The sequence below is a fragment of the Pleurodeles waltl genome, chromosome 9, assembly GCF_031143425.1.
Source record: "Pleurodeles waltl isolate 20211129_DDA chromosome 9, aPleWal1.hap1.20221129, whole genome shotgun sequence".
Classification (NCBI taxonomy): Eukaryota; Metazoa; Chordata; class Amphibia; order Caudata; family Salamandridae; genus Pleurodeles; species Pleurodeles waltl.
Window position 1 is genome coordinate 1,089,627,727 of NC_090448.1, and position 17,367 is coordinate 1,089,645,093.

At 44.6% G+C, this 17,367-nt stretch overlaps 1 protein-coding gene across 1 annotated transcript in view; it reads right to left on the minus strand.

Annotated features, from left to right (window-relative positions):
- SPTBN5 (spectrin beta, non-erythrocytic 5) overlaps window positions 1–17,367 on the minus strand; it is a 1,780,873-nt gene that overhangs the window by 1,084,758 nt on the left and 678,748 nt on the right. Inside the window, exon 28 of the mRNA XM_069208774.1 lies at window positions 7,342–7,458. Within this exon, the coding sequence (XP_069064875.1) occupies window positions 7,342–7,458 (117 nt within the window). The remainder of the gene's footprint in view (window positions 1–7,341; window positions 7,459–17,367) is intronic.

Here is a 17,367-nt window from a genome sequence, read left to right on the forward strand (position 1 = left end):
GATAAGGATTATCCATAACATGCTGAAAGGCATTATCAGATTAAAGAAGTATGCACCAATAGTAAGAGGTAGTAAAAGATATTTTAAGTGCATCAATAAGCCTTGCCAGTTAATAATCAAAGGATTATTGGAATCAAAATGTTCAGAAAACACAGTTCCTCAAAAAAGCTTCTAAAAACTAGACGTCTTTATCATTACTAAAGTACAATTGAAATATTTCAAAAGACATTGACCAACAGAATAGCCAAACACTTCACAGCCTGTTCACCATAAGTGATACAATATGGGGGTAACTGGCTAGTGACTCTGACTCCTTGGAACATCAAGTCACCAAAATGCAAAGTGTAGCGGAAGTGACATCATGCACTCTTTGACCCTGAAATCATTACAGCATTCATCCCTTGTATCTTCGGGCATCATCAGCCTCCTGTCTGCAGCTGAAAAGTTAGTGGAAGAGTATTTAGTGGACATTATAGACAGTAAAGAGGGCCCAAGAGCCCTGATTATTTCCTGTTCCTGCTGCTGGCTTGGTGCAAATAACATCTTGAGTGGAAATGGAAGTTCTGGAGATATCAAAAGTTAGGACAGAAGAAAACAAGTTACTTATCTGTAGCTACAGTTATCCAGTACTGGTATCTTTCATAAATTCACATACGTGAATCATCCCCGTCGTCGAAGTGGGAGTCCCACAGTATCTTAGAAAAGCAGTAAGTAAGAATATCCATAGGCTATAATGCTAGCAAACTTAAACATATAGCCTATCCATGTCCTTTTAGAAAAATAACCAAACTTGACCTATGACCAATCAGGCACCAGCACCCTTTAGAATACTGCCAAGAGAGGCTCCTTCCCTCAGATTTTCTAGCACCAGAGGAAAAAGTATATACTAAAAATGGAAGGTGAGCCTCAAAGGGGAGGAGGGTGGGTTGCATGTGTATTTATGAAAGATACCACTACTGGATAACTGTAGTTACAGGTAAGTAACTTGTTTTCTTATCCAGTATTTCATAAATTCACAGGCTGGAATCTGAATAGCCAGCAGTACTCACAGTAACTGTTATGCCCATAGTGGACGGTGGGAGTGAGCATTTGAGCTTATATCGAAATGCACTTATCAATATATTTATATTAATACATAGTCAGAAAATAATTGTGCAGGTATTAGAAGCAACTGTATATCAAATTAAACACATACATTCAAAAGAGACTAACCTTAATGAAATAGATACTGTAGAACAGCCTGTCCCACAACTGAATCGCTTTGTTTTGCCGATTTTTCATAATCTTTAGACCAGTGGTCTTCAAACTTTTTAGTGCCCCCCTCACCCCCCAAGTGGGAAAAAAAATCATTAGGCCCTCCTCAGAAATGTTTCAGAATTATTCTATAAGTTGGCAGTGTATAAACATGTTTAGGCTTATTTAAACAATGCAGGTAAGTTCAATTACCGTTTTTAAAAATGCAATCAAATACATGCCCTACTAACATGTAAAATTATCCATAGCATGATTAGAAATGAGGGTGGGGCTTTTGTGGAATATTGGAGCCCCATTCCTTTTGAGCATACACCAAGCTAGGATTTAAATGACAAAAGATGTTAGTGATGGCCCATTACAGAGCGGTTTACTGCAGCTCATTATTTCCCTGCTCCAAACAAAGCTTTAAGCCTGGCGCACCCCCTGGGATCACTTGGGCCCGCCCCCCAGTTTGAAGACCCCTGCTTTAGACCTTCACTCCAGATGAAATCTATGATGGGGATTACCCTCATCGATTTTTGTGTTGGCTCCTTAAAATCATGGAGGAAACATTCAGAATGCAAGACAGATGTTGGTAAGTGGAAACGTGTAGCGGCTCTATCCATTAGATTATGAAAACCTCCTATATACTCCGGAGGTGTATCTGATGGATGAGGAGGTGGCAGTGATAGTGTAGGGGCTAAACAGTCATCCCACTCATTGTTAGGTTGTTGAGGAGTAAGAATCTCTCTTCTTCTCTTTCATCTTCTGAGGAGGAGATGTAATCTCTGAGGGGAACAGCTATTGCTGACGCAAGTGTGAACCTAGGTGTTGCGGAGGTGGCGGCAAATTCCTTGGTGTAGCCGGGGTGGAAGGTTGTTGCAGCTGTTCCTGAGCTGTAAATGGAAATCTCCTTTTATAGTCTTGGAGCATGGACTGTAAGTCCTGAATTAAAGAAACAGGCATTTGTATTGTCTCTCGGCTAATGCTGCAATGGTTCGTAGTAACACCTTTGATGCGGATAATAGGATTGATATTGTTGTTCGTACTCATCGTCATCCTCTTGGTATTTTACGTGTATATGTGATGGGCTGTCTGTGTCCCCAAAAGGCCCTTCAGCCTCAGACTCTTCCCAGTGTATCAAGTGGCTCGGCAGTAATATTGTTACTTTACTAGGGGATGTATCTGCCGGATGTAAGGCAGACCTGGAAAGTGTTGTGATCTTGACTGTTGGTTGAAGGTCAGGAGATCTAGCAGGGATGGGGACCACATTGATGGTGTTGTCGTCGATGGTCTTGTCAATACTGTCCATTGACGGTGTTGTCATCAGCGGTGTCTTCGTCGGTTAAATTGCTTCCTTCGACAATGTCCTCATCAATGAAGCCTTCTCCAATGAAGGCTTTTCTGATGTTGTCTTCGTCGACGATTTTGTCATTGGCGGTGCAGGAGATCTCGCCGACGGCTCCATCAATTAATATTTTTTCTCACTCACCCATGCTGATGAGATTGGAGCTTTCAGAACCGATGTTGACATTGTCATAGTCGATGAAGGTCTTGTTGTCAAGACAGTGGTGACGGTAACTGTTGTTGTTACGATCATCAACTGTAGCATCGTCGATGACTTCCACTTAAGTGGTACCTTTTTTTAGACGTCGATGGCTCTGAGGAAGGAGAACAGTGATGGGGCTCCTTCTTGCGACATGGAGAGAATGGCTTGGAATAGGCTGATCCTGATAAAGTTTTGGAAGGGTCTTTATGTGTGCTTTGTCATGTTTCCTGCTATCTTCAGCATGCCCGGGTCAGAAGATCTAGACCGTTTTTGAGGCTTTGGATCTAAGTCACTCTCCTCACCTGAAGTACAGGATTTTGCCTGTAATAATAGTAGAAGTCTTCCTTCTCTGTCTCTCAGAGTTTTAGCAGAGAAGATGCGGCATATTTTGCAATGTTTCACCTGATGTTTGGGATACAGGCAGTACAGACAATCTTTATGTGGCTCATCCTCATGGAGCCTTTTCTTGCCACAAGTCTTACAAGAGCGAAAAAGGCCTTTCCTCTTGTCCCAACCATCCTCCGGTTACCGTTCACTGCTCACCGTTCACCACTCACCGCACCCCTCCCCTTGGCTCCTTGGTTCCTTACTGGGTTCCTTCCTTGCTTGGTCTTTAGATGAGACCACCAACAGCGACAAATCCCAGACCAAATCCAAGGCCAAAGACCAGCTAGGGCCAACTAGAGCTGGCTGTGGCTAGAGCTGTTGCTGTGGCTGTGGCTGGGTGAGGCTGGGTGAGACGACCTGGCGCGGTTGAGTACCGATGCCGGAGCTGGGACCAGGGCCGGCCGAGGGCAGGAACAGGAGCAGGAGAGGGGTTCAATGACCAAGATGGTGGACAGGGACCCCCCCCCCCCCCCCCACGAAGTCTGCTTACCCGGTCTCTCCCGGTCAGTCTCTCCCGCCCAGCGTCTTTCCAGGAGGGGCTGCCGGAGGCCACAGGAGGTCCACAGGGGGGCGGCAGGACTCCTTCTCCTTCTCCTTCTGGCTCCCTCTGACTCTGGCTTCTGGCTCCTCCAGCGCCCAGGTTACGCCCGGTCCTGCCGTGCCGTGCCGCGCTGTACAGAAGCAACACAGCGGTGGGAAGGTGCAGGGAGGGGGTCGCCCACACACCCTGCCGGAATGCCAACCCACAGCCGGGGCGCACAGAAATCCTCTGACCCCCAAAAGACACGGCAACGTGCGTGAGCCGACCGGCAAGAGTTCTCCTCGGCCCCCAAAAGCAGCAATAGCGGTGGTGGCAGTAGCGGCAGTAGCGGCCGCGTTCGTGCTCCGCGCTGTACTCCGCTGTACTCCGCGCGACGTGAACCACCCGGCGCAGAAAGCAGGCAGCCGGGTCCAGCCGGGTCCAGCCACGAAAGCAGCAAAGCTGGATGCCCGCGTCAACAGAAGAAAAGCAAGGGTGCCGCTAGCCCATCCTCCTCCGTAGCCGCTTGAGAAGAGGCTGCAGGCGTCTGACAGCCAGGCAGGTTATTACGCCCCGCACTGCTCACTACTGTAACTTCCCGGTCACTGTTTGACAGTTACGAGATGCGGCGTGAGAGCGAGACACGAGCCGCCCTCACCGAACAACCCGGAAGGGAATGTTGCTACAGGATATCCGTCCAAAGGTCACCGGTAAGCGATACAAAGGCACGTTGAGGTCTCGTTGTGCTGGGGATGCGGTTACAATGCAATGCTTCTAAACATTAACCAAGGAAAGTAGAAAAGTAACGCACACAGCCTTTCTTAAAAGTATCTGAGAAAGAAAGTTGTTCTGACAGGAACAAACTGAGCAGAGCTCAGGGAGATTCCCTTCACACGAGGTGTGGTACATAATCTGATGGAAGGAGCCTCTCTTGGGAATATTCTAGAGGGTGCTGGCGCCTGATTGGTCATAGGTCACGTTTGGTTCTTTTTTCAAAAGGACATGAATAGGCTATATGTTTAAGACTGCCAGCATTATAGCCTATGGATATTCTTACTTACTGCTTTTCTAAGATACCGTGGGACTCCCACTTTGACAACGGGTATGATTCAAGCATGTGAGTTTATGAAAGAGTCATTACTGGGTAAGTAGCTGGCAGCTATCTATTTTGTCAGTATGGAAGCCTTTGAAATGTAACCTGGTGGGATTCTTCAGGCACAGAAACCTGCCAATATAACTATTTTCATCTAATACCATGAATGTCTATCTATGAGACATTATATGAGCACAAAGGCTTAAACAAATCATGCTCTTCTTACTAGATTACCAAGAAGGGACCAAGCAAGGTAATTTGTTTTCCTAGATGCATTCATTTAAACATATGCCAAACACATGGAAGCAGGTAATCCCTGCCCACAACACTGCCTCAACTTCACTAGTCTACAGTCTACTTATGACATCACGGCTCACCTATAAAAGAAAATGCTACTCTCATCTACTTTAATAATATATTACAGTGCACCATGATGTCACGATGCCTGCTGTCACCAGAGTTTGTGAACAACAACTCCCAGGGAAGAACATCAACTACAACTTAACCAATTAAATGGAAGGTTTGTGTTTCAGCTTCCTTTCTTTTTCCCTTTTGGTTTGTTTTTACAGTACAGATCCCACCTGTACTGAGCAAATCTGCAACCAACAGATCATTTTCATGCCAAGGAGCGAAAGTCTGAAGACTTGATAGGAGGTAGGTGTAATAGCAATGGTATAACTATATATTATAAGAAATCACCTCATAGTTCAGTGAGCTAATAAGAAAAAGGAGCTCAGGGGGTTCTTTTGAGTTTTGTGGTACTCCTGACTGGCAGAACTTTCAAATCCCCGCTATTATTTAGTGTTGTGGGTAGCGATTGGTTTACATCGGTGGAGCCTTAGCTGGTTCAACCGGTGTAAGCACTGGACCAGGTTTCAGTGGAGCCTTAGCTGGTTCCACCGGTGTAAGCACCGGACCCGGTAACCTGTATGCCACAGGGCAGCTTGATCACAGTGGTGCGTATTACATCCCAGTTCAGGGTTGGTTAACCGTCACAGATTTTCCCTTCCAAGGACACCATGCAAGACATGCTGTCCCCGGTAAATAAAGTGAGCAATGGCCCCCATGTGCAGGGAGAAAACCATATTTGTATCAGGGGTATTATTTTTTTTGTTTACTGAAAACAAATTCTCACTTTTGAAACTTGTTTTAAGAAAACAAAAAAACTGTGCTGAGTGCATGCATCAGACACAGCGCATTCTGAGCAAAGAATTAATGTGCTCAGGCACTGAGAGACAATGTTTGCTAGGATGGATTATCTACACATGGTAGCTGGTCCCCTTTGGGACTGGAAGCCATAGCGTACACTGACCTATTGGGTTGTCAGGTTGCCTGCTAGGATCTACTTTAGTCCTTCAGCCTTCTGCCCGTTTCATTATTTGTCCTCAAAAAAGTCACTGAGGACAGCGACTTGCACAAATATTATTATTATGCACAGTAGGTGGGTAGGTGGTATATGATTACATATATATTTACATGATTTTCATAATACGTTATTTTTTTTATGTGAGTAATGATTTTTAACTTCCTTTTAATTCCCTTTAACAAAGCTAACAATTTTTTTTGGAAGTTAAAGTTCATTACTCACATCAAAAACATAACATATTATGAAAAAAACATAAAAATTCTACTGCCCACGTATGATTTGGGGGCATATGTACCATCCCAAACTAGTTTCTGTAAGATGTAAGATGTCAATCTGCCTAAAAGGGGTGGACACTAAACAATGAGGCAAATGATAAGAAGATTTAATAAGGATTGAGTCCTGTACATACCACACAGTACCTTCAGGCAAAAACTCCTTAACCAGGACCTAGTGGCATTTCACTACGATGTCTACAAGGACTGTACATGGTCATCCCCTGAACAAAGGATAGGATCTTACCTATGCCCTTCTTGCCCTCTGAGTTGGAAGCACTGAAGTGAGCACCAGCCATGCATCACTCAAAAACTGCCTGATAGGCTTTCAAGAGTACTGTATTGCAGAGATGGCCTAGGCCCAAAATTACCCAAGCAATCTGCTTCCTGTTGGTTCAGGACCAGATCTGTACTGACTTATCAAGCCCTTGGACCCCAGCTGGTCCTGCGCACAATAAAAGGGGCCTACCTTAGGGGTCTCCATGAATGCTTTTTTTTACACTCTTTCCTCTGCAATGAGGGTGCAGGGCCAAAGCCTGTACCTTGGGTTTACCTTATCTGACAGCTTACTTTGTACTCTATATAATCATCTAATACACTCACGCTTCAGGCGCACACTACCACACTGTTACAGACACTTGCCCAGTTGAACATCTACTTTCACCAACAATACCCCAGCCACCGACTCTGCTCACAACAACACCTAACTAACCCACAGGTTCATATAGCAGAGATGTACACATAAGACTGGTCCCTAGTTACACTTCCACACATGCAATTAGGAAGTTGACCCTCACAGTCATTACTTGCAGTAAGCATTTAAACAAAGTGCTTTCATGGTATGACCTCCATGGTGATGGCAGTCTAATCAACATCTCTTTCCAAAAACCCTGTTAATGAACATCCAACAAAGCACCTTACCTTGTGTTTTTTTATGAGATGCAGTGTTGCAGGCTGATCTTTGCCATAGTCTTTACTGGTCACAAGTGGTCGCTTCTCAGCCACCCAGTTCTCTAGGTCAGATGTTTCCGACAGAAACTTAAAAAGGGAAAACAAAGACACATCAATGTTTCCTCAGTGTCTAAGGGTCATGTAGTGTTATAAACAAAGCTGTAGTGTCACACGTATCCAAATTAGTAAACCACACAGTTGTAAGATTGTTTTACTGGTTGAGGTTGGTTGGTTGGATTGTGAAAGGAGGTCTATGCAGTGCCTAGTTTCCTAAATTAATTCTGAGGATATGTTTAAAATGGTAACTGAGGAAGCTAAACAAGTAAATAGACATGAAGGGGTAAAACTTTCTATCGAAAGAGCATTTTTTTGTTTGTGTTTTGCTAATAACTTTGGTGCAGTTTGATGAATCTTCACAAAATTTACCAAGAAAAAGTTCATCCACCTCAGCTCCTTCCTGGAAAATTTCAAGGTGATCAGTCAAGCGAGAGCCTAGGGGGTCCCAAAAATGCAATTTCCATAGAGAAAATTAAACAAATATATATAAAAAGCGTCTGCACAGCCTTAGGCCAAATCTGGCAGAAAGCTATATCTTTAACCAGAAAGTGTGCTTTGTGTGATTTGGTGTAAACCAGTTCAGTAGTTCTAGAGAAGGTACAAAAAGGTGCAAAACTAGAGATATATTGACAGTTGAATCCTCCGGAGTGCCTCCTAAGTACTGTGGGACCGGGGGACTAAACAAATATAGCGTTGTTCTTGGCCAATCAGTCTTTTTCTCCCATCGATCATTTTGCTCTCACAGGACTGACATCGGTTCCACAGAGATCTCTGATTGGTGGACCGCAATGTCAGAAGAAATGTTGTGACTACAATTACAGGATACAGAGACTTGGTCCCTGTGTCCTGAAAATCTTTCTAAAATACTATAAATACCATACAAGGGGCCAGGGTAGGGGTCAAGAGGGACTTCCCCTGGCCCCTCGTGTGATTGGGAAAACTATAAAACATGTGTCGGTTGGGTGTCATTCTGGGTTTGACCGCCTGCAGGAGGTTTGTTGCAGGGCTTGAGCTAACTAGCACTTGTGCCCACACCATTTTCTGTTTATGAGCTCACAGACTGCAGCAATCATGACATGTTCAAGGGCATCATTGATGACATCACTGATTTTTTTCAAACTCTTTTTATTGAGGTTTTTGTTACATCTGAGCAATCATTGTGAAGTAATAACAGACACATATTAGATGCAGGAGTTTTGAATTTAGACTACTCTGGCATTACTACATGACTAACATTTGAGAGTAAACAACAAGGCAATGAAGCAATTCTTGTTTTGGGCCATGGTGCATGCGGATGATGTCCATGTGTATCATGGATGTGGCTGGTGTGAAGCGTGGCCGTTGAGCTAGGTAATGAAGGATTTAGAACCCTGAGTAGTAGCTGGGGGAGGAGGGGGACGGAAGGAGTTGTGAGAGGAGGGGAACAACTAATCAACACCACGAGCGAGAGCAGGGGGGAGGGGATCTCAGGGGAATCCTGTATAGGTGGACTTTGTGGCTACTGTGGTTTCTGCTCGAAGCACTATGCCTGCCTTCTACAGGGCAGGAGAAAAGAGTTATGCTGCAGTGCACTTTGGACCTGTGGGTTGGGCCAACAGGCCAGGTATAGGAAAAGACTTTAGTCGGGTTGCGAGTTTCTGTGAAGGTGGGCCTCCTGGAGCACCAGTTCCCAAAACTGAGTGAGCATGATTTCCCAGGCCATTTACGGAGTCAGCAGGCTCCCCATAATTTAGGGCAAGACTCTCAGGTTCACCACATCGGAGGAGTGCCTTGTGTCATTGGGTGATGGCAGTGGAATGCTAGCTCTCCAATGTAACGAGAGGGACTTTTTGGCTTTTTGCAAATCATGCTTGCATTTTGTTATTTCTCCCATGCTTGTCAATTCCCAGGGTGGTCAATTAGCATGTGTTAAGAGCAGTAAGCTCGGTGACTGTGGCCAGGGCATTGTGTATAGTGTGCCAGTAGTAGGCTAGAGAGGTGCACAACCATAACATGTTTTGGAGATCATGTTTTGGAGATATGGTGATCATATGCAATGGACTGGCATCTAGGGCAAATGAGGAGTGCCTCGAGAAATACGCAGTTCAATCTGGATGCCGTGAGGTAGGCCCGGTGAAGTATCATGGATTGTATGTTTTTGCACCGCACGTTATGAGAAACACTTTGTGGTGAGTCTAGAGCCATGGTCCACTCAGAATCATGCAGGGGGGGGCAAAGTCATCTTCTCATGTTTGGCAAGTGGGTGTCAATGAGACCTCCACACATTCCCTGACGGATATATTGAGCCATGTGATCAATTGGCACCCGGTGTCCATGGTGTATAGGGTGTTTATGACAGCATAGGAAGGGAGCTCCTCCTCTACAGTGTGACACATGAGCCGACATGCATCTAAAAGCTGCCTGTGTAAAAGGAACTGGCCTGGAGGGATTTCGTAATCTTGACGGAGCTGGTCAAAAGTGTGCAGTTGGTGATCCTAAAAGGGAGTGCACACTGTATCTATGGATTTGTCATGCCAGGTAGGGAGGTCTTCTACCATAATGGACCCAATTAATTTTATCAGTCCCTGTATGGGGATGTCGGGGCATAGGGCTGTACATGTGCATAAGTTGAAAGATCCGGTGAGGCACTTTGGGCTATTTATACATACAGGAACTAGGAGCGGTGCAATTTAATAGAGGGTAGAAGGAGCTGGTGAAGGATGTCGGGGGTAAGTGTCCAGCTCCAGTGCTGGTTTCAAATAGATTCTTAACCGCAAGCCAGTGGGACACCCATTAAAGTTGGGCCGCGCAGTAGTAGGATTCAAAGAAGGGGGCACCCAAACCGCTGCAAACCACTGACAGATGTGGTTTGCTAAGTGCTATGCAACACCATTTGTTGTCCCAGAGCAATTTCCCGAGCATTGAGTCTAGGTCCCAAAAGAATCATTGGGGCGGATAGACCGGTATATTAACAAAAGAAATAAAGTAATTGGAGAGGACGATCATCTTCGAGAGGGAGATCTTGTCCGTTAGGTCAAGGGGCAGCCGCTTCCAGAATCAAGTTTGGGACTTTGCACCTGTTTTAGGTTGCCCTAAAACAGGTCTTGCTACAAAATGGAATGGGCGGGCCCCCTAGGTAGTGAACTGTTGTCCTTGCCCAAGCCAGAGTGACTACGCTGAACTGAATCTCCTGGGTTGCCGCATCTCGGGCAGGGAGAAGATGCATGATTTTGTCCTGTTGACCCACAGAGCCGCTGCTGCTTGCAAGTCTTGTAGGGCTCTGTGGATCGCCTTGGTACCAGTGGTGGCATGCTGAAGATAGAGCAGCAGGTCATCGGCATAAAATAACACTGTATTTGAAGTGTCCTCCTATGGGATGCCCCAATGTGTGCCCCCTGAACAGAGGAGGATCAAGGGCTCCATGGCAATGCCAAAAAGTATAGGGGGAAGTATAAGGGGGGAGTATAGGGTGGGAGAGAGGGCAGCCCTGGCAGGTGCTGCGACCAACTGGAAATGTGGCAGATACTGAGTGACAGATTCGTACACAAGAGGATAGGGTAGCATATAATAGTTTCATATATGTTAGGAGACGTCTACCTATTATAAGTTTAGCCAGCAAAGGTAGTTATGAATGTGAAGCATATCAAAAGCCTTCTGTAGATCAAATATTAGGCATGGCGATTGGGGGAACTAAAACAATGGCTGATCCATCATGTGAAACAGTCCCATGAGGTTGTTCGACGTGCTATGGCCCAGGACAAATCTGTTTTGATCGGGGTGTATGATTTTTGGTAGGATCTGAAAGTAGCGGTTTGTGAATATCTTCACTAATATTTTATTGCCAGTGCCCATTATAGCTATAGGTTGGTAAGAGGATAGTGAGTGCCTCGTTGTATATGTTGGCCAACTTGGGGGTTAGGTGAGTGGAGAAGCGGTCATAGTACTCCAAAGGGAGACCGTCCATTCCTGGTGTTTTATTACCATCCATGTTGTGGTTTGCCTTAATGACATCACTTATAACATCTCAAATGACATCACTGATGTTAACACTAAGCATAGTTGGTACACAAGTTCTAGAGATGTAATGTGAGATGTCTTCCGTGTTGTCATCAAAGATGTCATGAGTGATACGTGAGTTCATAAGCAGGGCGTGCCAGGGGAGCAAGTTACAGCTAGCTTGGTAAACTAAATTTCAGTGTTTTTTGGTTTTTACACGTTATGTTTTATAATATTACAACACCTAACTATTACACTACTTTAACCTTTGCTTTTTTCCAGTGAATTCCTAGGGTTTTTTAAATATTAGATAAAATTGTAGTACCTTACCTAACTATCATGTCACTTTGACGTTTGGGGTTTTCAGTGAATTTCTGTTTTAAAAAAAATTATATTCATCAAACTCTCCTACTGAACACGGCTTTTGGCATATAAAGCAAGGAGGTTGGCCACAGGGCCTGGCCTGGCCTGCAACTAGACCCTACATTCAACCCCCCCCCCAACATGGCAGGCAACGCTCTGCTTCACATGTCCTTTGGTAGTGTCTATAGCCAGGCCCTGCGCCCAACTCGCAGGAACCAGCAAACCTCAGCTACTCACAACCTTCAGCCATGCACAGTGTGAGGTTGGGAACAGGGTATAGTCTGTGGCCAGGCCCTGCGCCCAACACTGCAAGCGCCCAGCTCCATCTGTAGAAGAGGGTGAGTATCTCGTTTTTTTGTTTTTTTTTACTTTTTTTTTAAATGTAGGCTTTTTTTGCCGTTTTCAACTACGGCTTTTATATATCATTTTAATTTTTTGTTTTAGTCATTTTTAAAAGTTTTGAACCATTGATTTTTTATATTCTCTTTAAAATGTTTAGTTAATTTTGTATTACTTCTTTTATTTTTTATAAATGTTTTTGTGGTCTTTCTGCAGATGCTGTTCCACAGCCCTCGCACATATTTTTCTGTTTACTTTATCACAAACTACATCTATACAACAGTGTCTGCAGAATTTAAAAAATGATGGAAGCTGTAATCTTTTCTTACCCTTCTTGTTGCATGACTTCCTCGACTGCTTGTTTCTTATGTACCTTAGGACATGCTATACTATTTGGGTGCATAGCCCTCCTAAACTTCCACATTCCAGTGTGTCCCATTGAATGATGGCCAGCTTTCCTTCTGTAGAGGACCTCCTACACACTCCTCCTACACACTACATTTTATTGCAGATGAAAGGTAAAAAAAAAAACTCCTACAGCACTGGTCTTCTTGTGGTGCTGCAGAAGTGCTTGGGAGCCCAATGATGTCATCATCTTCCTATGGTGAACCCAGCAGGCATGGTGAATGATGCATTTGGTTTTTGCTGGACTCTAGTTCTGTCTGAGGGCAAGATGGCTTTGGACTGTATGTACTACAAACTGACTGATACACACCAAACCAGTAAAGATGGTTACCAAAATCACTTGAAGTTGTTTCTAAATTCATAAGTGACCATCAAATGGCTGCTTTCAGTCTTCTCTTTTGACTTCCCATAGGTACTGCAGTACTCCTGCGGGATCCACAGAACTAATGTTAAGTGTCTTGTGGAAGACCGGAGTGAGTTTTACTACATGTTCTAATTCCCACAGTTGAATTCCCTATAAAGGACTGAATAGTCCTGCCCACGTGCAGGGATCCTGGAGCACTTTTTCATTGAATATCTTCTGAAGTGTGGATGTTTGCCTTTCTTCAGGCCTGCAGAGTCACTTAAGAGAAAAAAACATTCTGCAGTCTATAGGAACAGGCTACATTGGCCCAATTCTTCAGATTGTACTCAAAAAAGGGCCAAGAATATCATAAACTTATATAATTTAAAGCCAATATTCATTAAGTGAGTTTAAGACAGAGTTTGTGCCCTTATGAACCCAGGAACCACCAGTATCCCATCATGCCCAGCAGGTGGCAGTTGCTTCAGTTCTTTTTCACGAGATGTGTGAGTGAAAGGTAGGTCCCATAATTGCCTCTGTCATATCCACCTGGGAGGCGTGAGGGGTGCTTATACTTCAATGGAGATTCCTTTAAGAGAGAAATTAGATTACGGGTAAGAAACCATTCCTTCTCTCTTAGGTGATCTCCCCTGATAGACACAAGCACTGAATAGAGTAGCAAGCCCAACCCACCAAGGCAGAGGAATGAGAAAACTAGCCATTTAAGCAAATACATTTCTGAGGGAGGCCTTTCCTACTTCAGTATCTGTTCTAGCATCCGAGTCCAAGCAGTAGTGTTTGGTGAATGTGTGAACAGATCTCAATATAGCTGCCTTGCAAATTTCAGCTATAGGGACATTTCTTATTAACACGGCAGTAGCCACTTTGCCCTTAGGAGAATGTGCCTTCGATCTAGTTGATAAGGTCTTCTTGGCTTTTTGGTAGCATAACAGGATGATCGACACTATCCATCAGGAGATGGATGGCCTGGAAGTGGCTAAACCTGTATGGACTGGGCCATAATTGATAAACAATCGGTCCATTCTGTGTATGTCATGTGTTTTATCTAGATAAAACTTCAAGATCCTCCTAACTTCTAGAGTATGAAGGGTTCTTTCAGCTGGGGTTGAAGGATGCTGAAAGAATGTTGGTAATGAAAGCATCTGATTGATGTGGAAATAAGAAATAACCTTTGGGAGGAATTTCCAATGAGTCCTCATGACAACTTTCTTAGAGTGAAAGACTGTGTGTGGTTCATGAGAACATAATGCTTGAATCTCACTAACCCTTACGCTGATGTGATTGCTATGAGGAAAGTGGTTTTCCGTGGGAGATGTTGCAGGGATGACTTGTGAATGGGTTCAAAAGGGTCCTGCCTGAGTCATAAAAGTACTAGGTTGAGCTCCCAGGGAGGAAAAGGATGCCTAATGAGAGGGAAATCCCTCTTCAACCCTTCTAAAAAATCCTTGATCACTGGGATTTTGAAAAAGGACATTTGTGAATGAAAACATTTTCTTCAACCCTTCTAGAAAATCCTTGATTACAGGGATTTTGAAAAAGGACGTTTGTGAAGGACATTTTCTGTAGGCAGTAATGGCTGCCAAGTGAACTTTAATTGAAGAAAATTGCAAGCCATATTTTGTGAAGTGCAGTAAGAAATGGAAGAATGGTATCTTCCTGGCAAGTTGTATGGTCTGAGTTATTGGAAGACACCAAATGCATAATCTCTTGTACTTGAAGGCATATGCGGAACGGGTTGAAGGCCGCTTAGCCTCCTTCAGGATGTCCATGCAGTCTTGTGGTAGGTTCAAGTGTCCATACTGCACTAGCTCAGGAGCCATGCAGCCAAATTCAAGAAGGAGAGATGGACCATGTGGCCTCTGAATTTTGTTAGCAGGTCTGGTCTGCATGGCAGCTTGAGATGTGGACACTCTGACTGGTGAAGAAGGTCTGTGAACCACCACTGACCTGACCACTTGGAGACTTTTAAGATCATCCTGGCTCGTGAGTGGGACAACTTGATGAGGACTGACCAGATCAGGGGAATCAGCGTAAGGGCGTAAAGAAATTTGCCAGACCAGTTAATCCATAGGGCATTCCCCAGTGTCCCTGGTTGGAAGTATCTCAAGGTGAAGCTTGAGCATTTTTGTTTTTGGCGGTAGCAAACAAGAGCTTTGGAGCACCCCACAGATTGAAGCTACATAGTACGACGTCGTCATGCAAAACCCATTTGTGATTTTCTTGCAAGACTCTGATGACAGCATGTGCTTGAACATTTTGCACTCCTTAAGGGTGAGTCGCCGTGATCCCCAGGTCCCTGGCTATGAGCCATTTCCAGATTGTTAGGGCCTCATGGGAAAAGGGTCTGTACCTTGGTCCCCCCTGCTTTTTGAGGTAGTACATGGTGTTGCACTATCTGTCTGAACAAGCAGAGACTGGGTCTTGAATGGTGGGGAAAAGGTTCTTCTTTGTAAAGGAGATTGCTGTGATACCCCATCTTTCTCGGAGACCATATACCCTGAATCTAGAGGTGATCCATGTGGGTTCCCTACCTTAAAAGTGATGCATCAGTCACTAAGGCCTGAGAGGAAACCTGTTGATGAAATGGCATCCCTTGAAGCACGTTAGACAGAGAGCATCACTATTTCAGGGACTGTTTTGCATGAAGAGATAGTTTGATCCTGTCCTCCCAATTGCCCGTTAGCTGATCCCACTGTTCCTTGGGTCATTCCTTGAGAGGGCCCATGTGGAGACGAGCATTAAGAATCAGGAAGATACAGGACACCATCGAGCTGGTGAGAGATGACACTGCCCTCACTGTAGAAGTGACTTTCATGAGAGAGTGACACTTCAGATGGATTGATAACAGTCTCAAACCTGAAGGGCACACTCTTGCCGGAACAGTGTTGATGGAGGCCCCCAAATAATGCAAAGATTGAACAGGGGTAGATGTTGACTTGTTGTGGTTGATGTGAAGCCCCAACCGCCGAAGGAGATTGTATGTCCATATGTAATGGAGCTGGGCTTCTTGAGAAGTGGATGCCTTGACTGGCCAATGGTTTAGGCATGGGTAGAAAAAGATGCAATATTTTCTGAAGTGAGCATCTACTACTGTGATGCACTTCAAAAAACATTCTGGGTGCTGACTTGAAGCCAAATGGAAGTACTTGGTAGTGATAGTGGTCCTGCCCCACAACAAACCTCAAGAGTTTGCAATGTTTCTTGACAATTGATTCATGAAAGTACGCATCTTGAAGGTCTATGGAGCAGAGTAAGCCTCCCTGTTGTAATTGGGGATAAATCTGATGTAACATCAGCATCCAAAACCTTTCTCACCAGGAAATGAGAGCTGCTTTGCCCTACCGGAGTGGGTAATGAAAGAGAAGGAAGAGAGGATTCATGGCTTGGAGCCGGATGTCTGTTTACCCCCTTGAGCAGGCTGTTGGATGGATCTTCCTCTAGTCTGCTTTCATTGCTGTTGCTGGTAAGGTCATTAGTGCTGTGGTTGCTTGCGACCTTGATACCATGGAGGGGTTTGAACCCTTTGAGGGTTAAAACGGTGCTGTTAGGGCTTGAAGGATCTTCTTTGCTATTTTGGCCTTTCTATACCAACTGCCTTGAGGGTATCCATTTCCACATTCATGGAAGCCATTTCGTCGTCCATGATGGACCCTCAGAATGGGAGGTTAAGTATTTGTTGAGACTCTGGTTTGAGAATTTGATTTGATTTTGATTGATTTGATTTTAGTTTTATAGAGCGCACAGCTACCCAATTAGGGTCTCCCAGTGCTGAAGACAGTAAAAGGTCGATCCCAGAATTAAAAGAGCCACGTCTTTAAGTTCTTGCGTAAGACATAACACAATGTCTTAAACTGAATGTGTTTCGGGATTGTAAGCAGTTAAGCTCTTGCAAAAGCTAGGTGGTTGGCACAGAATTCAGAAGGCAGAACAGAAGATGAGCAGCCACATTCTGAACCATCTGTAGGCGACAAATGGAAGTTTGATTGATACCCCAATAGAGGATGTTACCATAATCCAGTCTCAAGAGGATTAAGGCCTGGACGTCAGAATTCAAATGATCTTCTTCAGCCATTTTAGCTTGGCAAAGCAGGAGGAGAGCTGCTAAATGGAAAAAAAAAGAATGCTTTGTAAGGCTACACCGTGGCAGTATTTGTGTGCCGCTAACAAAAAAGAATCACCATCAAGCCCTTGTTGACAATCTCCATAAAGTCTTCCCACAATCCCTGGGTAGATGCCCGGCAGATTGTTGACTAGAGACCCATAGCACTCTATCATACCTGCCAAGAAGGGCAGCTGCAGTGGCCACTTTCATGGTGGTTGCGGCTGTTCTACAGATTTTGCGGCCTACAGAGTCCAGTTATTTACTCTCATTATTAAGAGGCACATATAAAGTTGGAGTAGTTGCATTGTGCTTTCTGGCCGCTAATATGACCACAGAGTCTGGAGGAGGGTCAGAGTGGAAGAAGAGAGGATCCTGCTAGGGAAGTTGATAT